Raw genomic sequence first — 20684 nt, 5'->3', positions numbered from 1 at the left:
TACGCAGGCCTCTCACTGTTGTGGCCTCTCCCGTTGCGGAGCACAGGCTCTGGATGCGCAGGCTCAGTGGCCATGGCTCACGGGCCCAGCCGCTCCGCGGCATGTGGGATCTTCCCAGACCAGGGCACGAACCCGTGTCCCCTGCATCGGCAGGCGGACTCTCAACCACTGCGCCACCAGGGAAGCCCAGAAGTGACTTTTTGAAGCACTCCAAAAATCTGGATCTTTGCAGATGGTTGAAGGTTGAGCTAAGACTTGGGGTATCTGAGAAGTGAATTGCGGCAGGGGCTGTGCCTACCCACTGTTTGACCAAAACAGGAATCTGACTCAGGGGCAGCAATCAATGAGTGCTTCCTGTGGTGGAGGAGTCCCCTGGAAAGAACATTCAATTCCAGAGCTGCATGATGCTCTTGGAAAGGCCTTACCTTGATATTAATGAAGGACCAAAACTCTGGCTGTAGCTGTAAGAGGCCCACTCATGATTCGTAAGGGCAGTGACTGCCTGAGAGCTAGTAAATGGAGGAGCTGTGATTTGAACCCAGCTGTCAGACCCAGACCTTGTGCCCTTGTCACTCTGCTATATTATTCTACTGGTCCGCAAAGCGTTCTGTAAAGAGCATCTGTTTGTTCGAGGGACCACTCTGCATCCCAGGAGAGAGAGAACCCATTGCCCCGCTGTTTGCCCTTATTGGTACCTGAGCTCCCTATGACGGCCAGCATCTGTCCACTCCTCACTTTGAAGCTCAGATTCTGAATGCCTAGCTCACAAGAGGCCTTGTGAGATGTCCAGGGCATCCTGAAGTGAGACAGCTGCTTAAACCAAGGCACCTGGGAGGCTATGTCCACCTGTGGGGAGATGTGAAAAGGTTCCTCAGAGAGCTTCACTTCTATTCAGCTTCCTCCAGGAGACATCCTCCTGCTGATCCACAACAGGACTGTGGGGTCCCCCACTCAGGGGGAGAACCTGAAGCTGCCATTTCCAAGTCTGAAGAGAAGACTTGGGAAGCATGTGTAATAGCAGAACAGAAATAAATGCAAACATGGAGGGACTTCCTTGGTGGCCCAGTGGTTAAGAATCCTCCTGCCAATGCAGGGGACATGGGTTCGATCCCTGGTCTGGGAAGATCCCACATGCCACGGCGCAGCAAAGCCCGTGAGCCACAACTACTGAGCCTGCACTCTAGAGCCCGCAAGCCACAACTACTGAAGCCCGCACACCTAGAGCCCATGCGCTGCAACAAGAAAAGCCACCGCAGTGAGAAGCCCGTGCACCACAACAAAGAGTAGCCCCCGATCGCCGCAACTAGAGAAAGCCCGCGTGCAGCAACAAAGACCCAATGCAGCAAAAAAAAAAAAAAAAAAAAAACACAACATAAAAAAATTAAAAGAAAAACACAACGTGGAGCAAAACAATGTTTTTATTTAATAATAATTTACTAATAACTTACGGAGCATTTACTGTGTGCAAGGCATTGTATTCATCTGCTTATTATATCCATTATCATTCAGTCCTCATTGCAAACCTACTATAACGTATGTACTGTTATAATCCCTGTTTACAGATGAGACTCAGAGCAGTGAAGCAACTTGCTCAAGTTCACACAGCTGGTAAGTGGCAGAGCAGAGAAAGTTTATGGTGTGGCTTGTCAGCTTGTTCTAACTCATTTCCCCAGGAAGCCAGACTTGGGCCTCTGAGGTTTACCATCCCAGGTCTCAGCATGTTCTGCCTGGGCCACCTGGTATCTGGCCCTGGGGAGGTGTGGGAAATAGGGGTCTTAGAATCTGACCAGGAGATTCCTGACAGCCTCTGAAAGGGCAGCAGTCCTTGCACCCTGATATTTTATTAGCTCCAGGGAAGTACATTTTACAAAAAGAAAAAAAATATATATATATATACACACACACCTATGTGTGTATATATGTGTATAAAACTGATGAGATCTGAATAAAGTCTGTAGTTTGGTTAATCGTATTATATCATGGTTAATTTCTTAGTTTTGGTCACTGTGCTATGGGTAAGCAGGATGTTAAAATTAGGGGAGGGTGGGCAAAGTGTATATGGGAACTCTGCACTATTTTTGCAACTTTTTCAAAAGTCTAAAATTATTTCAAAATATAAAGTTAAAAATGAGTTTTAGAGATTTTTTTCCCACGGGTTCACATGGTTGGCTTTATGTTTTAACAAAGGTCTCATTCTCTTTTTCATGCCTGTCAACCTCCAGCTCCTATATGTGTAGTTGACAGATGTCTCCATGGTGCTTGCAGCCAAAACGTGAGGTCTCACTGTGGCCTGGACGCCATCCTTAGGGCAGAGGGCCCCCAGCTGGGTTCACCCTTCCCTTCCACTTGGGGAATTGTTTGGCCCTCCCTGCCCGCTCCTCCCACCTGCACTCAGGTGCGCCTCTACCTGGTAGCTGAGATCTCGGACCTCCAAGGTATTGGACTGGCCACTGTAGGTGAAATACAGGCTGTTGTCACCTTCAGAGGAGAACACGCTGTCCTGGAGGCCCTGCTGGGAGACGTGGCAGGTGAGGGGCTCCTTCAGAAGGAGGAGGACATAGGAGAAAACAGAGAGAGGAGACCCAGAGAGGTGAGAGCAGGAGCTAGCGTGGGTGAGATCCCGAGTGGAAAAGAGATGGATTTGCAGGAGGAACCCAAGGGTTCTGAGAAAACAGGAGCATCCATGAGGGCAGGGCTCCTCTTCCCTGCAGAGAGAGCTTTGGGGCTTCCCTCCAGCACAGCCTCTGGCCCCAGAGAAGCTCAACCACAGGCTGCTGGAAGCTGAACGCAGATCTCTCTTGGAATAGACCCAGACCCTGGACTGGAGAGATCTTTGTGAGCCTCTGTGCTCAGAGAAGACCTGAGCTGGGGGCTGGCCTTTAACTTTCTCTTCCCTGCATCTGGCTTAGTATCTCCTGATGCCAAACAGACTTTCCATACCCAGCATGTGAGAGGAAGACAGCTGTCAACAAGCTAGTGCTCAGTACTTGTGAAGACACTACCATTAGAGGAGTTGCATCTTATCTTGGTAAGGATTTTTCACAACAAAGCTCTTCAAAATGCTGTTGGGAGATTTTAGAGGCAGTCCCTATCATCACCATCGTTGTCATCCTCCTCCTCCTCATCACCATCTTGTTGCTGTTTTTGGAGTGCTGCTTTATTTGAATGTACATCAAACAAATCAATGTTTCATGGTATCAGCTGATAACTTCGAATGATATTAACCATCTGCAGATCTGAATTCCTTCTATTTTATCAATTCAATCATTTAAATCACTGAGGCCCAAGCAAGGAAGAACCTGCCTCATAAGATTTCTGTTATTTTTTTTTAACATATTCAATTTTTCTTTCATTGCAGTAGTGCAGGGGAAAGTAGGCATTCATTAATAAGTGCCTGTTGATAACAAGTTCCTGTTGATTCCGATCTCCCCTCAGAGCTGCCATTCCCCCACTGATGTGTTCCTTCAGTCAATCAATCAAGCATCCAACAAATACTTATGGGGGCCCACATCATGCTTTAGTCTTGGAGTTTGGGGTGTGACTGTGAAAAGGACAGTCTTTGAGAAGCTTAGATTTCAGTGGATGAGACAGGTGATGAGGATGGAGCAAGACAGGCAGACGTAGAGGCAGGCTGACCTTGAGCACCCAATCAGGCTATATTTTCACTGTCTCCACAGCGTCCATGTGTGCTTTATGTGGAAACAACATGGCTTGTGACTTCTGTGAAAATAACATCCAGCAGTCTTTGTCAAAGCATCCCTGCAATGTTGGAGGTAAAAGGTCCTTAAAAAGGACATGGAGACCAATGGAAGTGGAGGGAAGTAAATCTGGGGGACAGTCTGCTGCAGGCTCACTGTGAGTACCCCCAGAGTTCCGGGAGAGTGTGGAAACAGCAGACCATAGCTACTTACCTTGTTTAATGTTGAAACTAGTACAGTAAAGATCCTATACTATATAGAAAAACATAGGAAAGATCAACAGCTAAGTCAGCAGAAGGACTGTCTTTGGGGTATAGGAAGGGTTACAGGAGGGAAAGGTCCCTGGTGGGTAGGGGGAGTGGATGGGCTTCAAAGCTATTGGTAATTTGTGATGGGTATGGGAGTTCACCATTCTTGTTTTTGTTTGTTTGTTTTGGTGGTACGTGGGCCTCTCCCTGTTGCGGCCTCTCCCGTTGCGGAGCACAGGCTCCGGACACGCAGGCTCAGCGGCCACGGCTCACGCGCCCAGCCGCTCCGCGGCACGTGGGATCCTCCTGGACCCGGGCACGAACCCGTGTCCCCTGCATCGACAGGCGGACTCTCAACCACTGCGCCACCAGGGAAGCCCTAGTTCACCATTCTTTAAACTGCTTTGTCTGAAATATTTCAAAATATGTTTTCAAGTTGAGAGAGCGTGTCCGTGAGGAGAAGTCCAGAGTTCCGCTCTCACCTCGACCCCCAGCTGCAGGAGGCGAGAGAGTCACGCCCTCAGAGATGGAGAATGAAGCTGGTGGGGAGGTCATGGGGAGCTCTGGATTCTGGCGGGTCAGCCCTGCAGCCCTGCCCCTCAGTCACCACCTGCACAACCGGCATTCCCACTGCCTAGTTTTCCTGTTGTATTCGGTTAAACCATCAGAAAGTCTGTCCATTGCTGAGAGACTCATTTGGGCTAACATGCATCCTGCTTGTTTGCTCTTAAAAGGTAAATACCTGCAGGAGGAACATTAGTCAATTGTAGAAGGTATGAGTTAGCTCAGAATTTGCTTCTGCAACAAACAGCTAGGCCAGAATCTCCCCAGGTTAGATTTGGAGGTGGAGGTGCTGCTGAGAAAGGAGGGCTGGACACTTTGGAGTCTGGAGCAGTGTGTGGAGGTGACCTTAAGCCTAGAGGCTTCCACTCTCCAGGTGGGAGCTTGGAGAAGGTGGAGGGTGCTGGGGCCCTGGGGAAAGAGGTGTCAGATGGGAAGACAGATGAAAGGAAGGAGAGAGGTGCATTCTCCCTGCTCCTGGGCTAAGTTGGCAGGCGCAGGCCAGCCAGGGGCCCCAGCCACCATCAAGGGCCTGTGCCATCCAGAGCTGCGTAGACCGCTCAACTTTCAGAAGAAGAGAATTCGTGGCTAGGCTGGGGACCACCTCTGTTCCATTTTGAAATATTTTCCTTGGCTCCCAGGAAGGATTTGTTAGAGCCTTCCTGAGGTTTTGACAAACTCTCTGTATTTTTCAAATGCTTAAATATCTGTTCGGCTGACATCTTAATCAGTATGACTGTCAGAACATCACTTGAATTTCTGACAGGTGACACCCAAAAAGGCAAAAGCAGGTTTATTTGTAGGTAACCAGCTCGGCTGCTGCTGGGCTACATTGTAATTTCTCCTTGTATTAACTTCTGATCAGATTCCTGAGTCAGAAGCATAGAGGAGAAGGAAGCTTGGGGAGCGCAGAACCCAAGATGAGGAGCCCGTGCCCTGGGAAAGTAGTGTCATGCTGAGGACTCCACACTGAGGCCTGGGTCCCTCTTGTCCTCCTCTGGCCAGGCTTTTGCCCACAGACTAAGGAGCCTGTGGGCTGAGGGCACCTGCCACTCTGTGTACCCACGACCCCAGAATTCCCTGTGCAGGTGGCCACAAGCCCACTCCTAGGGCTGCATGAACTTCATCCTAGGCCTATCCTCCTGGGAACCCCAGGCCAGAGGGGCATTTGTTTGTGGAGGGTATGGATGGAATGTGGGTGGACAGGATGGGGCGACCACGTAGGGGTGTGTGTGGTCATGTGTGGCGTTGGGTGTGGGCAGATAAGGGAGACAGGCTGTGGCTTGGGCTGGAAGCCACAAATCCTAGAATTTTTCAATTTACACCTGGCCTTCCACATTGTGAAGAAGGTATGTCAAGCTAAGGGGATAAAAACTATTTTATTGGGCTTCCCTGGTGGCGCAGTGGCTGAGAGTCCGCCTGCCGATGCAGGGGACACGGGTTCGTGCCCCGGTCTGGGAAGATCCCACATGCCGCGGAGCGGCTGGGCCCGTGAGCCATGGCCGCTGAGCCTGCGTGTCCGAAGCCTGTGCTCCGCAGTGGGAGAGGCCACAGCAGTGGGAGGCCCGCGTACCGCAAAAAAAAAAAAACAAAAAAAACAATTTTATTTAATAGCTTTTAACTTGACTGATAACTTTTAAATATCTAGACATAGGGTACATAGCTCTTAGCCTCTTGTTCCAGGCTCCATAAATGTTAGGGGCAAACTGTCGCTTGGCACCTTGAATAACGGGAGTGGAGAAAAGGCAACTGGAAATGGCAGGGCCTGCACACATTCCTGGATGTCAGATTCAGGCAGTTCTTTGCATCCCAAGCGGTGGTGGCTGAATTGTCAGACCTTCTAGAAAGTGTCCGCAAAGCCACGGGGGACTTTGTCTCCTGTTCAGGCTGTGAGCAAGCACTGCAGTCATGGCTCCTAGGAATCCTTTCCCGGCAGGGGTCGGCCCCGTGGGGTATTCCCAGAGCACAGCTGGTCACCTGCTCTGGCTGCAGAGCTGACTGGGAGTGGTGGGTTCCGAGCCCTGGCTGAAGTCAGGTCCTAGCTACTCAAGGCCAGTCCAGGTGGCCTCTGGCCCTTCCTGTGGTGTGGAGCCCTCAGCCCTTCATGTCCTTTTGTCCCCACCCCTCAGGCCACTCACAGCCAGAGAAGACAGATGGGACAGTGGCATGAGGCGGGGGTGGAGGGTGGGCATCTGCTTCCTTTCTGTCTTCTGATTTCACTTCTTGCTTCAAACCCCACCCACATCCTGATTTCAGTCAAAGGCCATTTTTCAGGCAAACATTTCTCATGTAAAATGATGGCAGAGACCCTGTACCTCTTGGTCCCCTCGTGTCGTGTATTCCTTCCAGCTCTCTCCGGGATCTTATGACCGCCTGCTGTATTTGGAGCATAAATTCTGATGTTCCCACAGAGTCCTCTGCCATCCTGTCTCATCAGTTTGCTGCCACTGAGGCTCTGAGCTTGACAGCCACACGGACAGAGGAGACACTGCAATATCCCCGGGAGGTGTGAGCGCATTTCCGTGATGGAGCCTCATTTGGAAAGAAGCCAGATCAGCTCAGGTCGCAAACAAGAACATCATTTCCCTGTAGGAGCACGTCTTAGGACAAGAAATGACCTCAGAGGCCCCCCACCAACCCCTGGCCCCTGAGTCCGCTCCCCTCAGCCCTCTGATGCCCAGGAAGTGGAGTCCTGCTGTCACGTCCTCACTCTGCTTGTGGTCCTGCTGGTGAGTTAGGACCGAAAGTTCCTGAGGGAGAGAAAGGTCCAATGCGCCCCCTCCCACCAGGACTGTGGTGACTCCCCATCACTCACCAAGTCATCCTGGGGAGCAGCCCTGCCCCCCAGCCCTGTCTCCTGTGGGGCCTCCTCAGCCATGGGGCCCAGTGGCGTCTGCACCCGTCTCTGCAGCTTCCTTTGGACTTAACCACTGCCAGCCAGGGCCAACGTTCTCTGTCTCCCAGAGCTAGGCAACCTCTGGTCTGGCTCCCAGCATTCCTCTCTGGCCAGCCCTACCACAAACACGGGCTGTGTGCTCTGCCCGCTGCCGAGATAACACGCAGACACACTCTGGCTAAAGGTACATCAGATAATGTCATCCACGGCCAAACCCCAGGCCCGCCACTGGGAAGGCCTGAGGAGGGGCTCCAGGGCCAGGTGAGGGGCAGGCGGGACTGTCTGCCTCTGGCTCCTCGGCTGAGGCCGCCCCAGGGAGGGTCAGGTGAGAAAATTCCCCTGTCTCTGCGGCCCGTTGGCCATGAGTGAACTCCACTTTTTGACCCCTGCGGGGTCCTCGGAACTCCAGGTAAACAGAAGCTCTCAATGCTCCCTAGAGGAGGTTCCTGCAGCTGCTTCTAAGCCTCGACACAGCCTGGGCATTCTCCATGCCTCCTACAGTGTCAGGTAAGGCCAGTGCCTCTTTCATCTGCTGGGAGCTTTGAGCTGTGGTCAGGGACAGGCATGGCCTGAGGTGAGTGGGCCTCCCTGCCCTCTGCTGGCTTTCCTCACTAAGGGGGGGCATGCATGGAGGCTTGGGCTCCTTCTCTAGTGGGTGGAGGTAGAGAGAAGAGAGGGGAAGGGCTGCCAGAGGGAAGTGAGGGGCCATGGTGAACGGCCCCTCTGTCCACAGCAGGACTGGAAGCTATGCCAAACAACAGATGCAGCAGCTGTGCTCTGCCCCCTTCCCCTGCTTTATGCCCCTTTCCCCCGTGTCTCCCTTGTCGATGGCCTTCCCTATTTGGATGGCGAGCGCTTGGGGAATGGGGGTGCTGGGAGCATGAGGTGTAATGAAACCGGGTGAAGGAACGCAGGGTCAACTGAAGGAATAAACAGTGTCCTGTTTGCCATCTGCCAGCCAGCCAGAGAGAGCTGGTATTCAGAGCAGCTGCTGGACAGGTGCTTTATAGAGATGATCTTCTGTCACTACCTGCCAGGGTCTACAGAGGAGGACACTGAGGCTAAAACACACTTAGGAACCTGTCCAGAGACAACTCAGGCTGGGCAGAGCTGGGATCGGTGCTGGGGGACAAGGGGCTGGACCCTTCCAGAACCCCATGCTGCCTTTCCCTCGCGGGGTTTCCTTTAAAGCCACTGTGTGGGGCCCTGGTGGGACATCACGTCTCGCCGACAGAAGTGGACCAGGCAGATCCTCAAGGATGTCTCCTTGTACGTCGAGAGTGGGCAGATCATGTGCATCTTGGGGAGCTCAGGTAAGCTGGGGGGGGTCCCCTAAATCCTCCACGAGGACTCGAAAGAGTCTGTGGCTTGATTTGAACACCACATTGAGGAAACAGGTTTACGTTGTACCAAGGAGGCCACAGGTCTGATATTAGAATGAAATCTGATGACCTGTGTGACTGTGAATAGAACCTGGTGCTAATGTGTAATCTTTAGGAAGATCCTTGAAAAAAACGAAGTCCTGCCGACCGTGTAAGTTAATTCATATTTCAGTTTGGAAAGCACCTAGCACGGTGCCTGGCATATAGGGGTGCTCAGTAAACACAATTTTCCTGCCTGGAGATGGGAAAAGGAATTAAATAAGCACAAAGATGCCCATTTATCCCCCATATTCATTGGTCTTTAAAAAATTATGATGTGTGTCAAACACACAGGCAAGATAGAGAGTAAATAAAGAATGTGTCTTAACCTCTGCTTTATCAAACCTTAACATTATACCGTATTTACTTCAGATCCTTTTTTGTTTTTTTAAAGGAGTTAAATATCACAGATTCCACTGAGGCTATCTATGTGCCCGTTCCCCACCTCATTCTTCCCCTCCTATTTCCCTGCATCAGCAAGTCATTGCTGGGGAGGGTGGAGCCTCTGGGGAGGCAGCCCCTTGAGGCTGGGGCAATGCCCTGTGAAGGTCACAGCTGAGGATGCACAGCTATGGGGGGATGGGTGCATTGGCCCTGAAGAGGGAATCTGTGTGGCACATCACAGGGTCCACTACACTAGGTTATCCTGCACATTTTAAGGTTGAAAGATTCGGACAAATTGTCTTCCCAGGAGCCTCTTGATGGAGTTCTTGCTTGCAAATTTTTGACACTTCCTGCCAGTCTTCACTTGCATTGCTCTCTTTAATAGAGGTGTGCAATATAAGTCTGTGATAAAAGTTAAGCATGGTTAGCCTCTCTCGACCTGGGGAGTTAAATCCACAGCCATTCCCCTGCTGCAGTGGGGGGACAGCTGGATGGTAACAGTAGTGTTGTTAAGAAGAAATGGAATTCACTGGCGAGAATGGTTACACTTCCCTGAGATTTCCTTTTTTTTTTTTTTTTTTTTTCCTATTTTGGCTACGCCACGCGTCTTGCGGGATCTTAGTTCCCTGATCAGGGATTGAACCTGGGCCCTTGGCAGTCCTAACCACTGGACTGCCAGGGAAGTCCCTCCTTTTATTTTCTTTTTATAATTTTTAACCATTTCTAATTGTATGCATGTACCATAACATCCAGGGTCATCCTAATTTTCCTTTTGATAATTATACTTCTTTAAAAAAAGCTGAGTTATTCCTATAATAATGTGTCACTTGTTTCCTTCCTTGTGTAGGATAAAAAAGGGTGGCATGCAGCACAACAAGGAATTGAACCCACTTCTTGGAAATGTGTCCCGCAGGCCAATGTGCATCTTCATGCACATCTCAGCAGAACAGTGGGTGGAGCCCCCTGTTCTAGGGGCTCATGGGCTGGTGTCTGATGATACCTTATCATGGTTTTATGACTGTCCATCCTTTTATACTGAACATGAATTCAAGGTAGACTGAAAGTTCCCTGAGGGTGGGAGCTTGGTCTTTTTTATTTTTTTCCTGCTGTATCCTCAACAATTAGGAGAGGGCTGGCCACATTGTTGGTGCTTAATAAGTATTTGCTGAATAAATGATTAAGCAAATGAATTAATTCTATGAATTACTCTTAGTTTTTCAGAAAATAACATGATTTCATTGGTGTCTCATCTAAAGCTGTATTGTTTATCAAATCTTTACTAGTGAGGCAAAAGATGACTTAGGTGTTCAAAGTCTCACTAGAGAATGGTCTGCATAATGCAAGCCTGCCTATGGTCAACCAACACTCCAGGAGAAGGTAATTTTATTTGACTCATTATTTTTGATCATTTAGGACCTAGACTCTAGGCTGCATGCTCCCTTGCAGAAGACTATTTAGTTACAGGTGATTTCTGTCCTTTTAGAGAGGATAAACCCAAAGGTCACAGTTTTATGGCCCTGTAGGGCGTTAACCCGTTTTTCCTTTTTTTTTAAATTGTGGTAAAAGATACATAATGTAAAATTTGCCATCTTAACCATTTAATTTATTTTTATTTTTTATTGAAGTATAGTTTATGTATAACGTGTTAGTTTCAAGTGTACAGCAAAGTGATTCAGTTATATATATGTTCTCTTTCAGATTCTTTTTCATTAATAGGTTATTATAAGATATTGAATATAGTTCCCTGTGCTATACAGTAGGTCCTTGTTATTTTATCTACTTTATTATTTTTTTTGGCCACGCCATGAGGCATGCGGGGTCTTAGTCTATCAGGGTTTTACCCTGTACCCCCTGCAGTGGAAGCGTAGAATCTTAACCACTGGACCGCCAGGGAAGTCCCCTTGTTGTTTATTTTATATATAGTGGTGTGTATCTGTTAATCCCAAGCTCCTAATTTATCCCTCCCCCTTTCCCCTTTCCTTTCCCCTTTCTCCTAATTTATCCCTCCCGCTTCCCCCTTTCCCCTTTCCCCTTTCCCCTTTCCCCTTTCCCCTTTGGAAACTATAAGTTTGTTTCTATGTCTGTGAGTCTGTTTCTGTTTTGTAAATAAGTTCATTTGTGTCATCTTTTAGATTCCATATATGTGATATCATATGATTTTTGTCTTTCTCTGTCCTACTTCACTTAGTATGATTGTCTCGAGGTCTGTCCATGATGCTGCAAATGGCATTATTTCACTCTTTTTTATGGCTGAGTGTCGTGTGTGTGTATTTTTATATTTATATTTTATATATATCTATATATATATCTATATATATCTCACATCTTTATCCATTCATCTGTTGATGGACACTTAGGTTGTCTATTTTTAGTTTTTTAAGGAACCTCCATACTGTTTTCCATAGTGGTTGCACCAATTTACATTCCCATCAACAGTGTCGGAGGGTTTCCTTTCTCCACACCCTCTGCAGCATTTGTTATTTGTAGACTTTTTAATGATGGCCATTCTGACTGGCGTGAGGCAATACCTCATTGTAGTTCTGATTTGCATTTCTCTAAAAATTAGCCGTGTTGAGCATCTTTTCATGTGCCTGTTGGCCATCTGTATGTCTTCTTTGGAGAAATGTCTATTTAGGTCTTCTGCCCATTTTTTGATTGTTGTTTGTTTTTTTGATATTGAGCTGTATGAGCTGTTTGTATATATTGGAAATTAAGCCCTTGTTGGTTGCATCGTTTGCAGATATTCTCTCCCAGTCTGTAGGTTGTCTTTTTGTTTTGATGATGGTTTCCTTTGCTGTGCAAAAGCTTATAAGTTTGATTAGGTTCCATTTGTTTACTTTTGCTTTTACTTCTTTTGCCTTGGGAGACTGACCTAAGAAAACATTGCTGCGATTTATGTCAGAGAACGTTTTACCTGTGTTCTCTTCTAGGAGTTTTATGGTGTCTTTTCTTGTATTTAAGGCTTTAAGCCATTTTGAGTATATTTTTGTGTACCTTCTTAACCATTTTAAAGTGTACAGTTCAGTGGTATTAAATACATTCACACAGTTGTGCAACCATCACCACCATCCATCCCCACAACCTTTCCTCTTGTAAAACTAAAAGTATTCTTCTTTTTTTTGGGTGCATTGGATCTTTGTTGCTGTGCGTGGGCTTTCTCTAGTTGTGGTGAGTGGGGGCTACTCTTTGTTGCGGCATGCGGGCTTCTCATTGCAGTGGCTTCTCTTGTTGTGGAGCATGGGCTGTAGGCATGTGGGCTTCAGTAGTTGCAGCATGCGGGCCCTAGAGTGCACGGGCTTCAGTAGTTGTGGTGTATGGGCTCAGTAGTTGTGGCTTGCAGGCTCTAGAGCGCAGGTTCAGTAGTTGTGGTGCACGGGCTTAGTTGCTCTGCGGCATGTGGGATCTTCCCGGGCCAGGGATCCAACCCGTGTCCCCTGCACTGGTAGGCAGATTCTTAACCACTGCACCGCCAAGGAAGTCCCGAAAGTATTCTTATTAAATAAAAACTCCCCTTCTGTCATTTTCTCAGCCCCTGGCAACCACCATTACACTTTGTGCTTTTATGATTTTGACTACTCAAAGTACCTCATATACATGGAATCATACAGTATTTATCTTTTTTAACTGGCTTATTTCACTTATAATGTCTTCATTGTTCACCCATGTTGCAGCATATTGCAAAATTTCCTTCATTTTTAAGGCTGAGTAATATTCCATCATATGTAGAGGCATAGTTTGCTTATCCATTCATCCATTAGTGGACACTTTGATTGCTTCCACATTTTAGTTATTGTGAATAATGCTGCTGTGAACAAGGGTGTACAAATATCTTCAAGACCTTGTTTTCAGTTCTTTGGAGTATATACCCAGAAGTAGAATTGCTGGATCATATGGTAATTCTATTTTTAATTTTTTTAGAACCTCTATACTCTTTTCCACAGTGGCTATACTATTTTATATTCCCAGCAATAGTGCACAAAGGTTCCAGTTTTTCCGCATCCTAACCAACACTTGTTATTTTCTATTTTTTTTTATTGTAGCTGTTGGGTATGAGGTAGTATCTCATTGTAGTTTTCATTTATATTTCCCTAATGATTAGTAATGTTGAACATTTTTTCATGTGCTCATTGGCCATCTGTGTATCTTCTTTGGAGAAATGTCTATTCAAGTCCTTTAACCAATCTTGAACTGGGTTGTTTGTTTTCTGTTGTTGTTGTTGTCATTGTTGAGTTTTAGAAGTTCTCTCTCTATATTCTGAATATTAATCCTTTACAGATATAAGGTTTGCAAATATTTTCCTCTCATTCTGTGGGCTGCCTTTTTGCACTGTGGATAGTGTCTTCAGTTGAAAAACATAAGTTTAAAATTTTCATGAAGTCCAGTTTCTCTACTTTTTCTTTTGTTACCTGTCCCTTTGGTGTCACATCCTAGGGCATTAACCATTTTTGCATCTAACTTTGCCACTTATTCCAATCTTCTTGTCTCCACTGCTTGTACATACTAGTTTCTTATATCTTTATTATTATTATTTTTTTCTGGCTGCATTGGGTCTTCGTTGCCGCACGTGGGCTTTCTCTACTTGCGGCAAGGGGGGGCTACTCTTTGCTGTGGTGAGCGGGCTACTCATTGCAGTGGCTTCTCTTGTTGTAGAGCACAGGCTCTAGGCATGCAGGCTCAGTAGTTGTGGCATGCGGGCCCTAGAGCGCGCAGGCTTCAGTAGTTGCAGTGTGTGGGCTCAGTAGTTGTGGTGCACGATCTTAGTTGCTCCGCGGCATGTGGGGTCTTCCCGGATCAGGGATTGAACCCATGTCCCCTGCATTGGCAGGTGGATTCTTAACCACTGCGCCACTAGGGAAGTCCCTTATATCCTTTTTTGAATGAGGATATGAATCCTTTTTGGTCATCCTGCTGGTACCCTCATTAATGAGTTAATAGGTATTTGACACATGTTCAAAAAAGGATAATATTAGTTGCCTTTTTCTATGTTTAAAAAAGGATCCCCAAACTAAGTGACTTAATAAAAATCATTAATTATCTCTCAGTGTTTCTACAAGTCAGAAATTTGGAAGTGCCTTGGTTGGATGCTTCTGTCTGGGGTCCCTCATGAGGTGGTAGTCAGATGTCAGCTGGGGCTGCAGTCATCTGAAGGCTTGAATGGGGCTGGAGAAGCTACTTTCAAAGTGGCTCCCTCACATGCTCTCTAGCAAGTTGGTGCTCACTGTTGCTCAGTGAGGATGTGTGACATGAGAGGAACCCTGAGGGTCACCCACACGAGGCTGAGAAGGAGCAGCCAGACCAGCAGGATTAAACCAAGAGGATGAGGTGGCATCAAGGCCAAGGGAGAGAGATTTACAGAGAAGGGCAAGCAACAGTATCAACTGCTGCTGAGAAGTCAAACAACATACAGAGAAGCATCTACTGGATTTGGCAACAAAGAAGGAGGCTAGTTTTGAGATAGTGGTGGAACTGGAATCCAGGTTACAGGCTCTTTGGAAGGTCTGTCAGAGTTGAGATTGGATCCCAGAAATGTAAGGCTAGGGAGGCTACATTAGAAGTTAGAACCACAGACAAGGCTTAATATGACTGAGACACTTCAGAGCACATTTTGAAAGACAAGCCCAGTGAAGTCACATTTTGTTTCTTTACAAAAACTCTGCTCCCTTTCCCATGCTGACCTCTACCTGAACATAGTGGGGCTGACTCTGAGCTTAGTCATGGGTTTGCAAAGTGGCTCCCTCACATGCTCTCTAGCAAGTTGGTGCTCACTGTTGCTCAGTGAGGATGTGTGACATGAGAGGAACCCTGAGGGTCACCCACACGAGGCTGAGAAGGAGCAGCCAGACCAGCAGGATTAAACCAAGAGGATGAGGTGGCATCAAGGCCAAGGGAGAGAGATTTACAGAGAAGGGCAAGCAACAGTATCAACTGCTGCTGAGAAGTCAAACAACATACAGAGAAGCATCTACTGGATTTGGCAACAAAGAAGGAGGCTAGTTTTGAGATAGTGGTGGAACTGGAATCCAGGTTACAGGCTCTTTGGAAGGTCTGTCAGAGTTGAGATTGGATCCCAGAAATGTAAGGCTAGGGAGGCTACATTAGAAGTTAGAACCACAGACAAGGCTTAATATGACTGAGACACTTCAGAGCACATTTTGAAAGACAAGCCCAGTGAAGTCACATTTTGTTTCTTTACAAAAACTCTGCTCCCTTTCCCATGCTGACCTCTACCTGAACATAGTGGGGCTGACTCTGAGCTTAGTCATGGGTTTGATAAGAAAACCACTGCTCCAGGAGCTTGGCTTATACATCTTTGCACCCCTCAGAGCAACCAGCGGTTTCTTTAAATATTTGAACAAAAGATCTTTTCTTTGGTTTTGCACAAGTCATCACATCCTCAGTAGAATTCTATTGCCATCTTCTCAGACAGCCCAGAACCTCCTGCCTATTTCCTGTTACTCATTCTAACTGCTTAAAAGCCTTGGTCAGGAAAGGCCTGGTGACTCCTGTTCCTGTCTCCATTAACTCTCTGGGCCCATGTAAGCTTGTGTATGGGAAGGGCCAGCTGGTGTCCTACCCTAAAGGATCACTCTAACCCTAGAAAAAGCAAACCAGGAGAAACCTCACCCTCCAGTCACCTCAGCACAGGGCAGTTAGTTCATCCCATCTCCTCTGTGGGCAAGTTCTTAGCGACAGCCAGCTGGGTTGTGCCCAAGGCTCTCAGTGTAGGCTGAGGCCAACTTGGTTTTAACCAAAGGACTCGCTAAGCTAGTGCTTCTCAAACTCTAATATGCATGAAAACTACCCAGGGATCTTGTAAAAAGCAGAATCCGGGTTAGGAGTTGGGGCCTGAGATTCTGCATTTCTAGCAAAAGCTCTCAGGTGGAGCTGATGCTGTTTGTCCTCAGACCACACTTGATTAAGTCAGCGAGGCTCTGGGCAGTGTCACCTATATTCAGGAGCCACCAGAGGATCCCAGGGGGTCACAGAAACAAATTCAGATGTCCTAGGATCCAGACGTTTCCAAGAACCCTGGTTTTCCTTTTATTCTGATCCTGTATTTTCTTTTTCAGCCTCAAGCAGCTTTAAAAACAGACAGACAGGCAGACAAAGCTCCTCCAGTCCTGACGTGGAGGAGAGAAACAGCTTGTCCCCCTCTCATTGAGGAGACAAGCTGGAAGGACTCATTCCAGCCATGAGCTTGTCCCATGAGGCCAAAGAGAGAACAAGTCAGGGCTGGACCGTGGATTCACCGAGGGTCTCGGGAAGTTCCCGCGAGGCCTCGTGCAGGGCCTCCTCCAGGACCTTCTCTTGTTGCCTCCCAGGCTCGGGGAAAACCACCCTGCTGGACGCCATGTCCGGGAGGCTGCGGCGCACGGGGACCCTGCTCGGGGACGTGTTCGTGAACGGCCGGGCGCTGCGCAGGGAGCAGTTCCAGGACTGCTTCTCCTACGTCCTGCAGGTGCGCGCGTCCCCGGCCCCTGCCCGGCTGCCCGCTGGCCCCGCAGCCAGCGGCGGGGCTGCTGACACATCCCTCCCCTGCAGAGCGACACTCTGCTGAGCAGCCTCACGGTCCGCGAGACGCTGTGCTACACGGCGCTGCTGGCCATCCGCGGCGGCTCCCAGGGCTTCTTCCAGAAGAAGGTGGGTACCGCCGCGGGGCCACCCAAGGGATCACCCCGCTGTGCCTTTGCACCCCCTCGTCCCTCCGCTTGCCCCTTCCTCCCCTTCGCTCTTCACCCTTTAAGAGTCAAGGGCTGCACTGGCAGCCGCTAGTCACAGGTGGCTTTGGGGCACTTGAAACTGACTAGACCTACTTGAGATGTGCCGTGAGTGTAAAATACACACCAGATTTCAGGACCTTAGTCTGGAACCACAGAATGTAAAATATCTCATTAACAATTTTTAAGATATTGATTATTGGTCAAAAGGGAAATATTTTGGTTGTATTGGGTTAAAGAAATTATACCACTAAAATTCATTTCATCTGTTTCTTTCCACTCTCTAAAATGTGGCCACTGAAATATTTAGATTCTAAATGTGGCTTGCGTGATATTTCTTTTGGGTGGCGCTGTCCTGAGAGCTCTGTGTTTGAACAGATATGGCTATTTTCCTCACTGTGCAGTGCCCTGCAGCCCTGTTGAGATTTTTCTCAACTTTCTTTGAGGCGTCTTGAATGTGCCTCATCCAAACCGGATTCAGTTGGGGAAGGAGGAACTATTGAACTGTCAACTCTAAGTTACAATCTGTTTCTTTAAGTGGACCTGATTTGGAAGAGGCTGCGAGTAAACTCACAGGAACCTTACCTGGAAACATTGCCTCGTTCGTTTCTGTCTGGGCTGGAAGCATACAACCAAGGACAGGTCAATGTGCCACCTGCAAAGCAGGCACAGTTCTCTGGGAAACTGGCTCTCAGAGGTGCCAGAGATCACGGGTGACATCTGCCTCAGAGGCTTCACCACCCTGAGGCCTCAGTGAAGGTTCCTCCTGGGCACACAAATTACATCTGCACTTCAGGCTCCAAAGCTAGTGTTCCTTTAATGCCATTGAGGCTCCAAGGGAATCCTCCGTCTCAGCTGAAGGGGCAGTAGGTTACTCCATTTTATCAGGCACCTCTGAGCCTGTCACCAGGGAGTTACTCCTCTTGTCCCTGGTGCCGGACTCTCAGACAGGGCTTGGCCAGTGCAGCTAGGTCAGAACTGTGTCCAGAGTACCAGCAGGCTTGTTTGTTGTCATTGTCATGCCAAGTCAGGAAAGGACATTCTTCTGTTTCAGAGTCCTGGACGTGTTGGGAGCATAGCTTTCACTCCAGAGGAACCTTCAAGAAAGACCATTAGCCCCACAGAGTGAGGACTAGCCCTGTTCCTACCTGGAGGTTACCTTAGAGTGCTCAGAAGGCATTGCGAGGCTCTTGCTATTCTACCAGCTTATTCTCTGGGCTCTCGTATGTAGCTGGCATCCATCAGGCCTTGTTCACACACATCTCATTTCATTCTGGCATCAGCTCTATGAGGGAGGCGTTATCTCCAACTTTCAGATCAAGAAACTGACCCCCAAGGATATTAAGAACCAGCACCTCGGACTGGCAGAGCTGGGACATGGACCCAGGTCCTCTGGCTCCATCATGCCTCCCTGGGCCTCAGTGTGGTCTGAGAAGACAGAGGTCGGAATTTGGCCCACTGGGAGGCACAGGCATCTTCACATGACTTAGCTGCCCTGACAGTGAGTGACAGGTGAGCCCCTATGTAGGCTTCCTGTCTGCCTGCTTTAGTATTTTTGTGTCTAAAATGGGTAGGAGAGGATCTCATTGGTATTTGAATTGGAGAAATGAAGTCCTAAGCAGATTCTTTTGAGATAGTGATCCATTTACATCACATACCCCAGGGAGAGAATCTGAGAAAGCCACCGAACCTTTTCCCCTGAAAATGCACATATTTGCATATTTAGAAAATTCAAGGTACCTGAAGTTGGTTGATGGCAAATTTGCCCCCTGTGAACGGTTCCTCTCCCTGGCACTGGCAGCCCCTAAGTGTCCTGCAAAGTTTCCTATCATAAAGTTCTCCCTGCTTGAGAGTACTTTCTGAGCAAATGTGGTCCACAGGATGTAAAATCCTGACAAAGTAGTTTAGGGAGAAGGAAGTGCCTGTGATAACAGAGCAGAGAGTGCAGCAGATCTGCTTTTGTCCTCTGCGAACCTGAACATAAAGCCATGATTGATATGGCAGGCTTTGTCCGCCCTTGTGCTTCTTGGACCACTTGAGAACCCACACAGTTTACTGTCAGTCCCAGCTCTGCCATTTGCTAATGGTGTGACCTTGGGCTATCTATGAACCTGTCTGAGGATCTGTTTTCTTTTCTATAATAGATAGAGTAATAATGCATCTCTCCTGGAGCTGATGTGAGGAATGAATCAGTTTATGTGAAATCACATAGCATGGAGAGGATTGATGATCCCAGTGGTCCCTTCCAAGACTCTGTGAATTCTATTCCCAGCAGTGTTTACAAAACATGGGCGAGGCTTCTAGCCAGAGACATCTGAAACAGATGAAGTAAATGCCTCCCCTGTCCATTGCTTCTGAGCCAGGAGGGGCAAGCTTTACTCCTTTCTTGCTGTTGCAGAGCAGATGAAAGGGACACTCAGGAATCTACCCTGGCTGGTGAACACATAAACCTTGCCATGTCTAGTGAAGCTCAATTCCAGAATCCTTCCACTCTGATGGCAAGAAGAGACAATCATACTGGTTTACTTATGCATTTCTAACCTCCTCCTCATTCCTTTGTATCTATTTCAGGGGTATCCCTTTCTTTTGGTCAAAGCTTCATCTATTGATCCCACCCCCTGTCTCCTCTGGAACTTTGTTCCATAAATCATCCCCTCCTTTACTCCAGTTTAGTTTGCTGTTGTTGTTATTTTTTAATAGGGTATTTTTTTAAAAAAATTATTTATTTATTTTTGGCTGCATTGGGTCTTCGTTGCTGCACGTGGGCTTTCTCTAGTTGTGGTGAGCGGGGGCTACTCTTTGTTGCGGTGCGCGGGCTTCTCATTGCGGTGGCTTCTCTTGTGGAGCACGGGCTCTAGGTGCACGGGCTTCAGTAGTTGTGGCTCGCAGGCTCAGTAGTTGTGGCTCACGGGCTCTAGAGCATAGGCTCAGCAGTTGTAGTGCACGGGCTTAGTTGCTCCGCGGCATGTGGGATCTTCCCGGACCAGGGCTCAAACTCGTGGCCCCTGCATTGGCAGGCGGATTCTTAACCACTGCACCACCAGGGAAGTCCTCTTTTTTTCATTATAAAAGAAACACAATCTCATTAGAGATGTATGGGAACAAAACTCATTATCATATATATAAGTATTCCCGGTCTCTTTCTCTCTGCTTTCCCCAGGGCCTAATGCAGATAGGGGTACTCAGTCAGGGGAGGGCCAGAAATAGAGATTTTTGAAAGGGCCTCTGGTGAGGAGATAAGCTAAGGAAGGAAAGAGGGAGAGGGAGGGAAAAGGCCAACCTTCTTGATTAGAGAGTCAGTAAAGAATTTTCTTTTAGTGATGATTGTTTTGGGGAGTTGAGTAGTAAGCAGAGGATTTCAGGGAGCCGAAGGGTATAAGATAAGCAGAGTGAGGAGAATTAGGGGAAAGGAAATTTTTTAAAGTATGGCTGTAAGTTATAAACTGGGTTCCTTTTAAAGTCCTTAAAGAGATTCCAATAAAGATTGGCTTTATTTTTAATTACTTTTGATAGCTGGATTATATTTGATGCAAAACCACAGTGAGATTGGGCCACATGGGACTCCAGGACTTATTTGGGTTACATAGGGGAAGCCAGGTTTAGTTCAAACCAAATTGATTTTTTTTACATGTAAAACATTTATTATAATAAAGTTTCAAAGACTAAAAAAATAAGCTATATTGTAACTATGCCTTGGGGGGGGGGGTTTCTCTATGGGCTGGACTGACTGTAGCATCTGAAAACAGGAGTCCAACAAA

At 47.7% G+C, this 20684-nt stretch overlaps 2 protein-coding genes across 2 annotated transcripts in view; one reads left to right on the top strand and one right to left on the bottom strand.

The window, feature by feature from the left end:
• Nucleotides 1–7391, bottom strand: part of ABCG8 (ATP binding cassette subfamily G member 8) — a 17839-nt gene extending 10448 nt beyond the window's left edge. Inside the window, exons 1-3 of the mRNA XM_007459952.1 lie at nt 7323–7391; nt 2408–2509; nt 696–846 (exon numbers count right to left, since the gene is read on the bottom strand). Of these exons, the coding sequence (XP_007460014.1) occupies nt 696–846; nt 2408–2509; nt 7323–7385 (316 nt within the window). The 5' untranslated portion in view covers nt 7386–7391. The remainder of the gene's footprint in view (nt 1–695; nt 847–2407; nt 2510–7322) is intronic.
• Nucleotides 7392–7628: 237 nt separating this feature from the next.
• The window catches only part of ABCG5 (ATP binding cassette subfamily G member 5), a 34189-nt gene continuing 21133 nt past the window's right edge, over nt 7629–20684 (top strand). The window contains exons 1-4 of the mRNA XM_007459951.1: nt 7629–7910; nt 8595–8716; nt 16531–16667; nt 16751–16849. Of these exons, the coding sequence (XP_007460013.1) occupies nt 7765–7910; nt 8595–8716; nt 16531–16667; nt 16751–16849 (504 nt within the window). The 5' untranslated portion in view covers nt 7629–7764. The remainder of the gene's footprint in view (nt 7911–8594; nt 8717–16530; nt 16668–16750; nt 16850–20684) is intronic.

The sequence above is a fragment of the Lipotes vexillifer genome, unplaced genomic scaffold, assembly GCF_000442215.2.
Source record: "Lipotes vexillifer unplaced genomic scaffold, Lipotes_vexillifer_v1.1 scaffold666, whole genome shotgun sequence".
NCBI lineage: Eukaryota > Metazoa > Chordata > Mammalia > Artiodactyla > Lipotidae > Lipotes > Lipotes vexillifer.
Note: the sequence above shows the minus strand (reverse complement) of the source record. Positions and strands in the feature narration are given on the sequence as shown.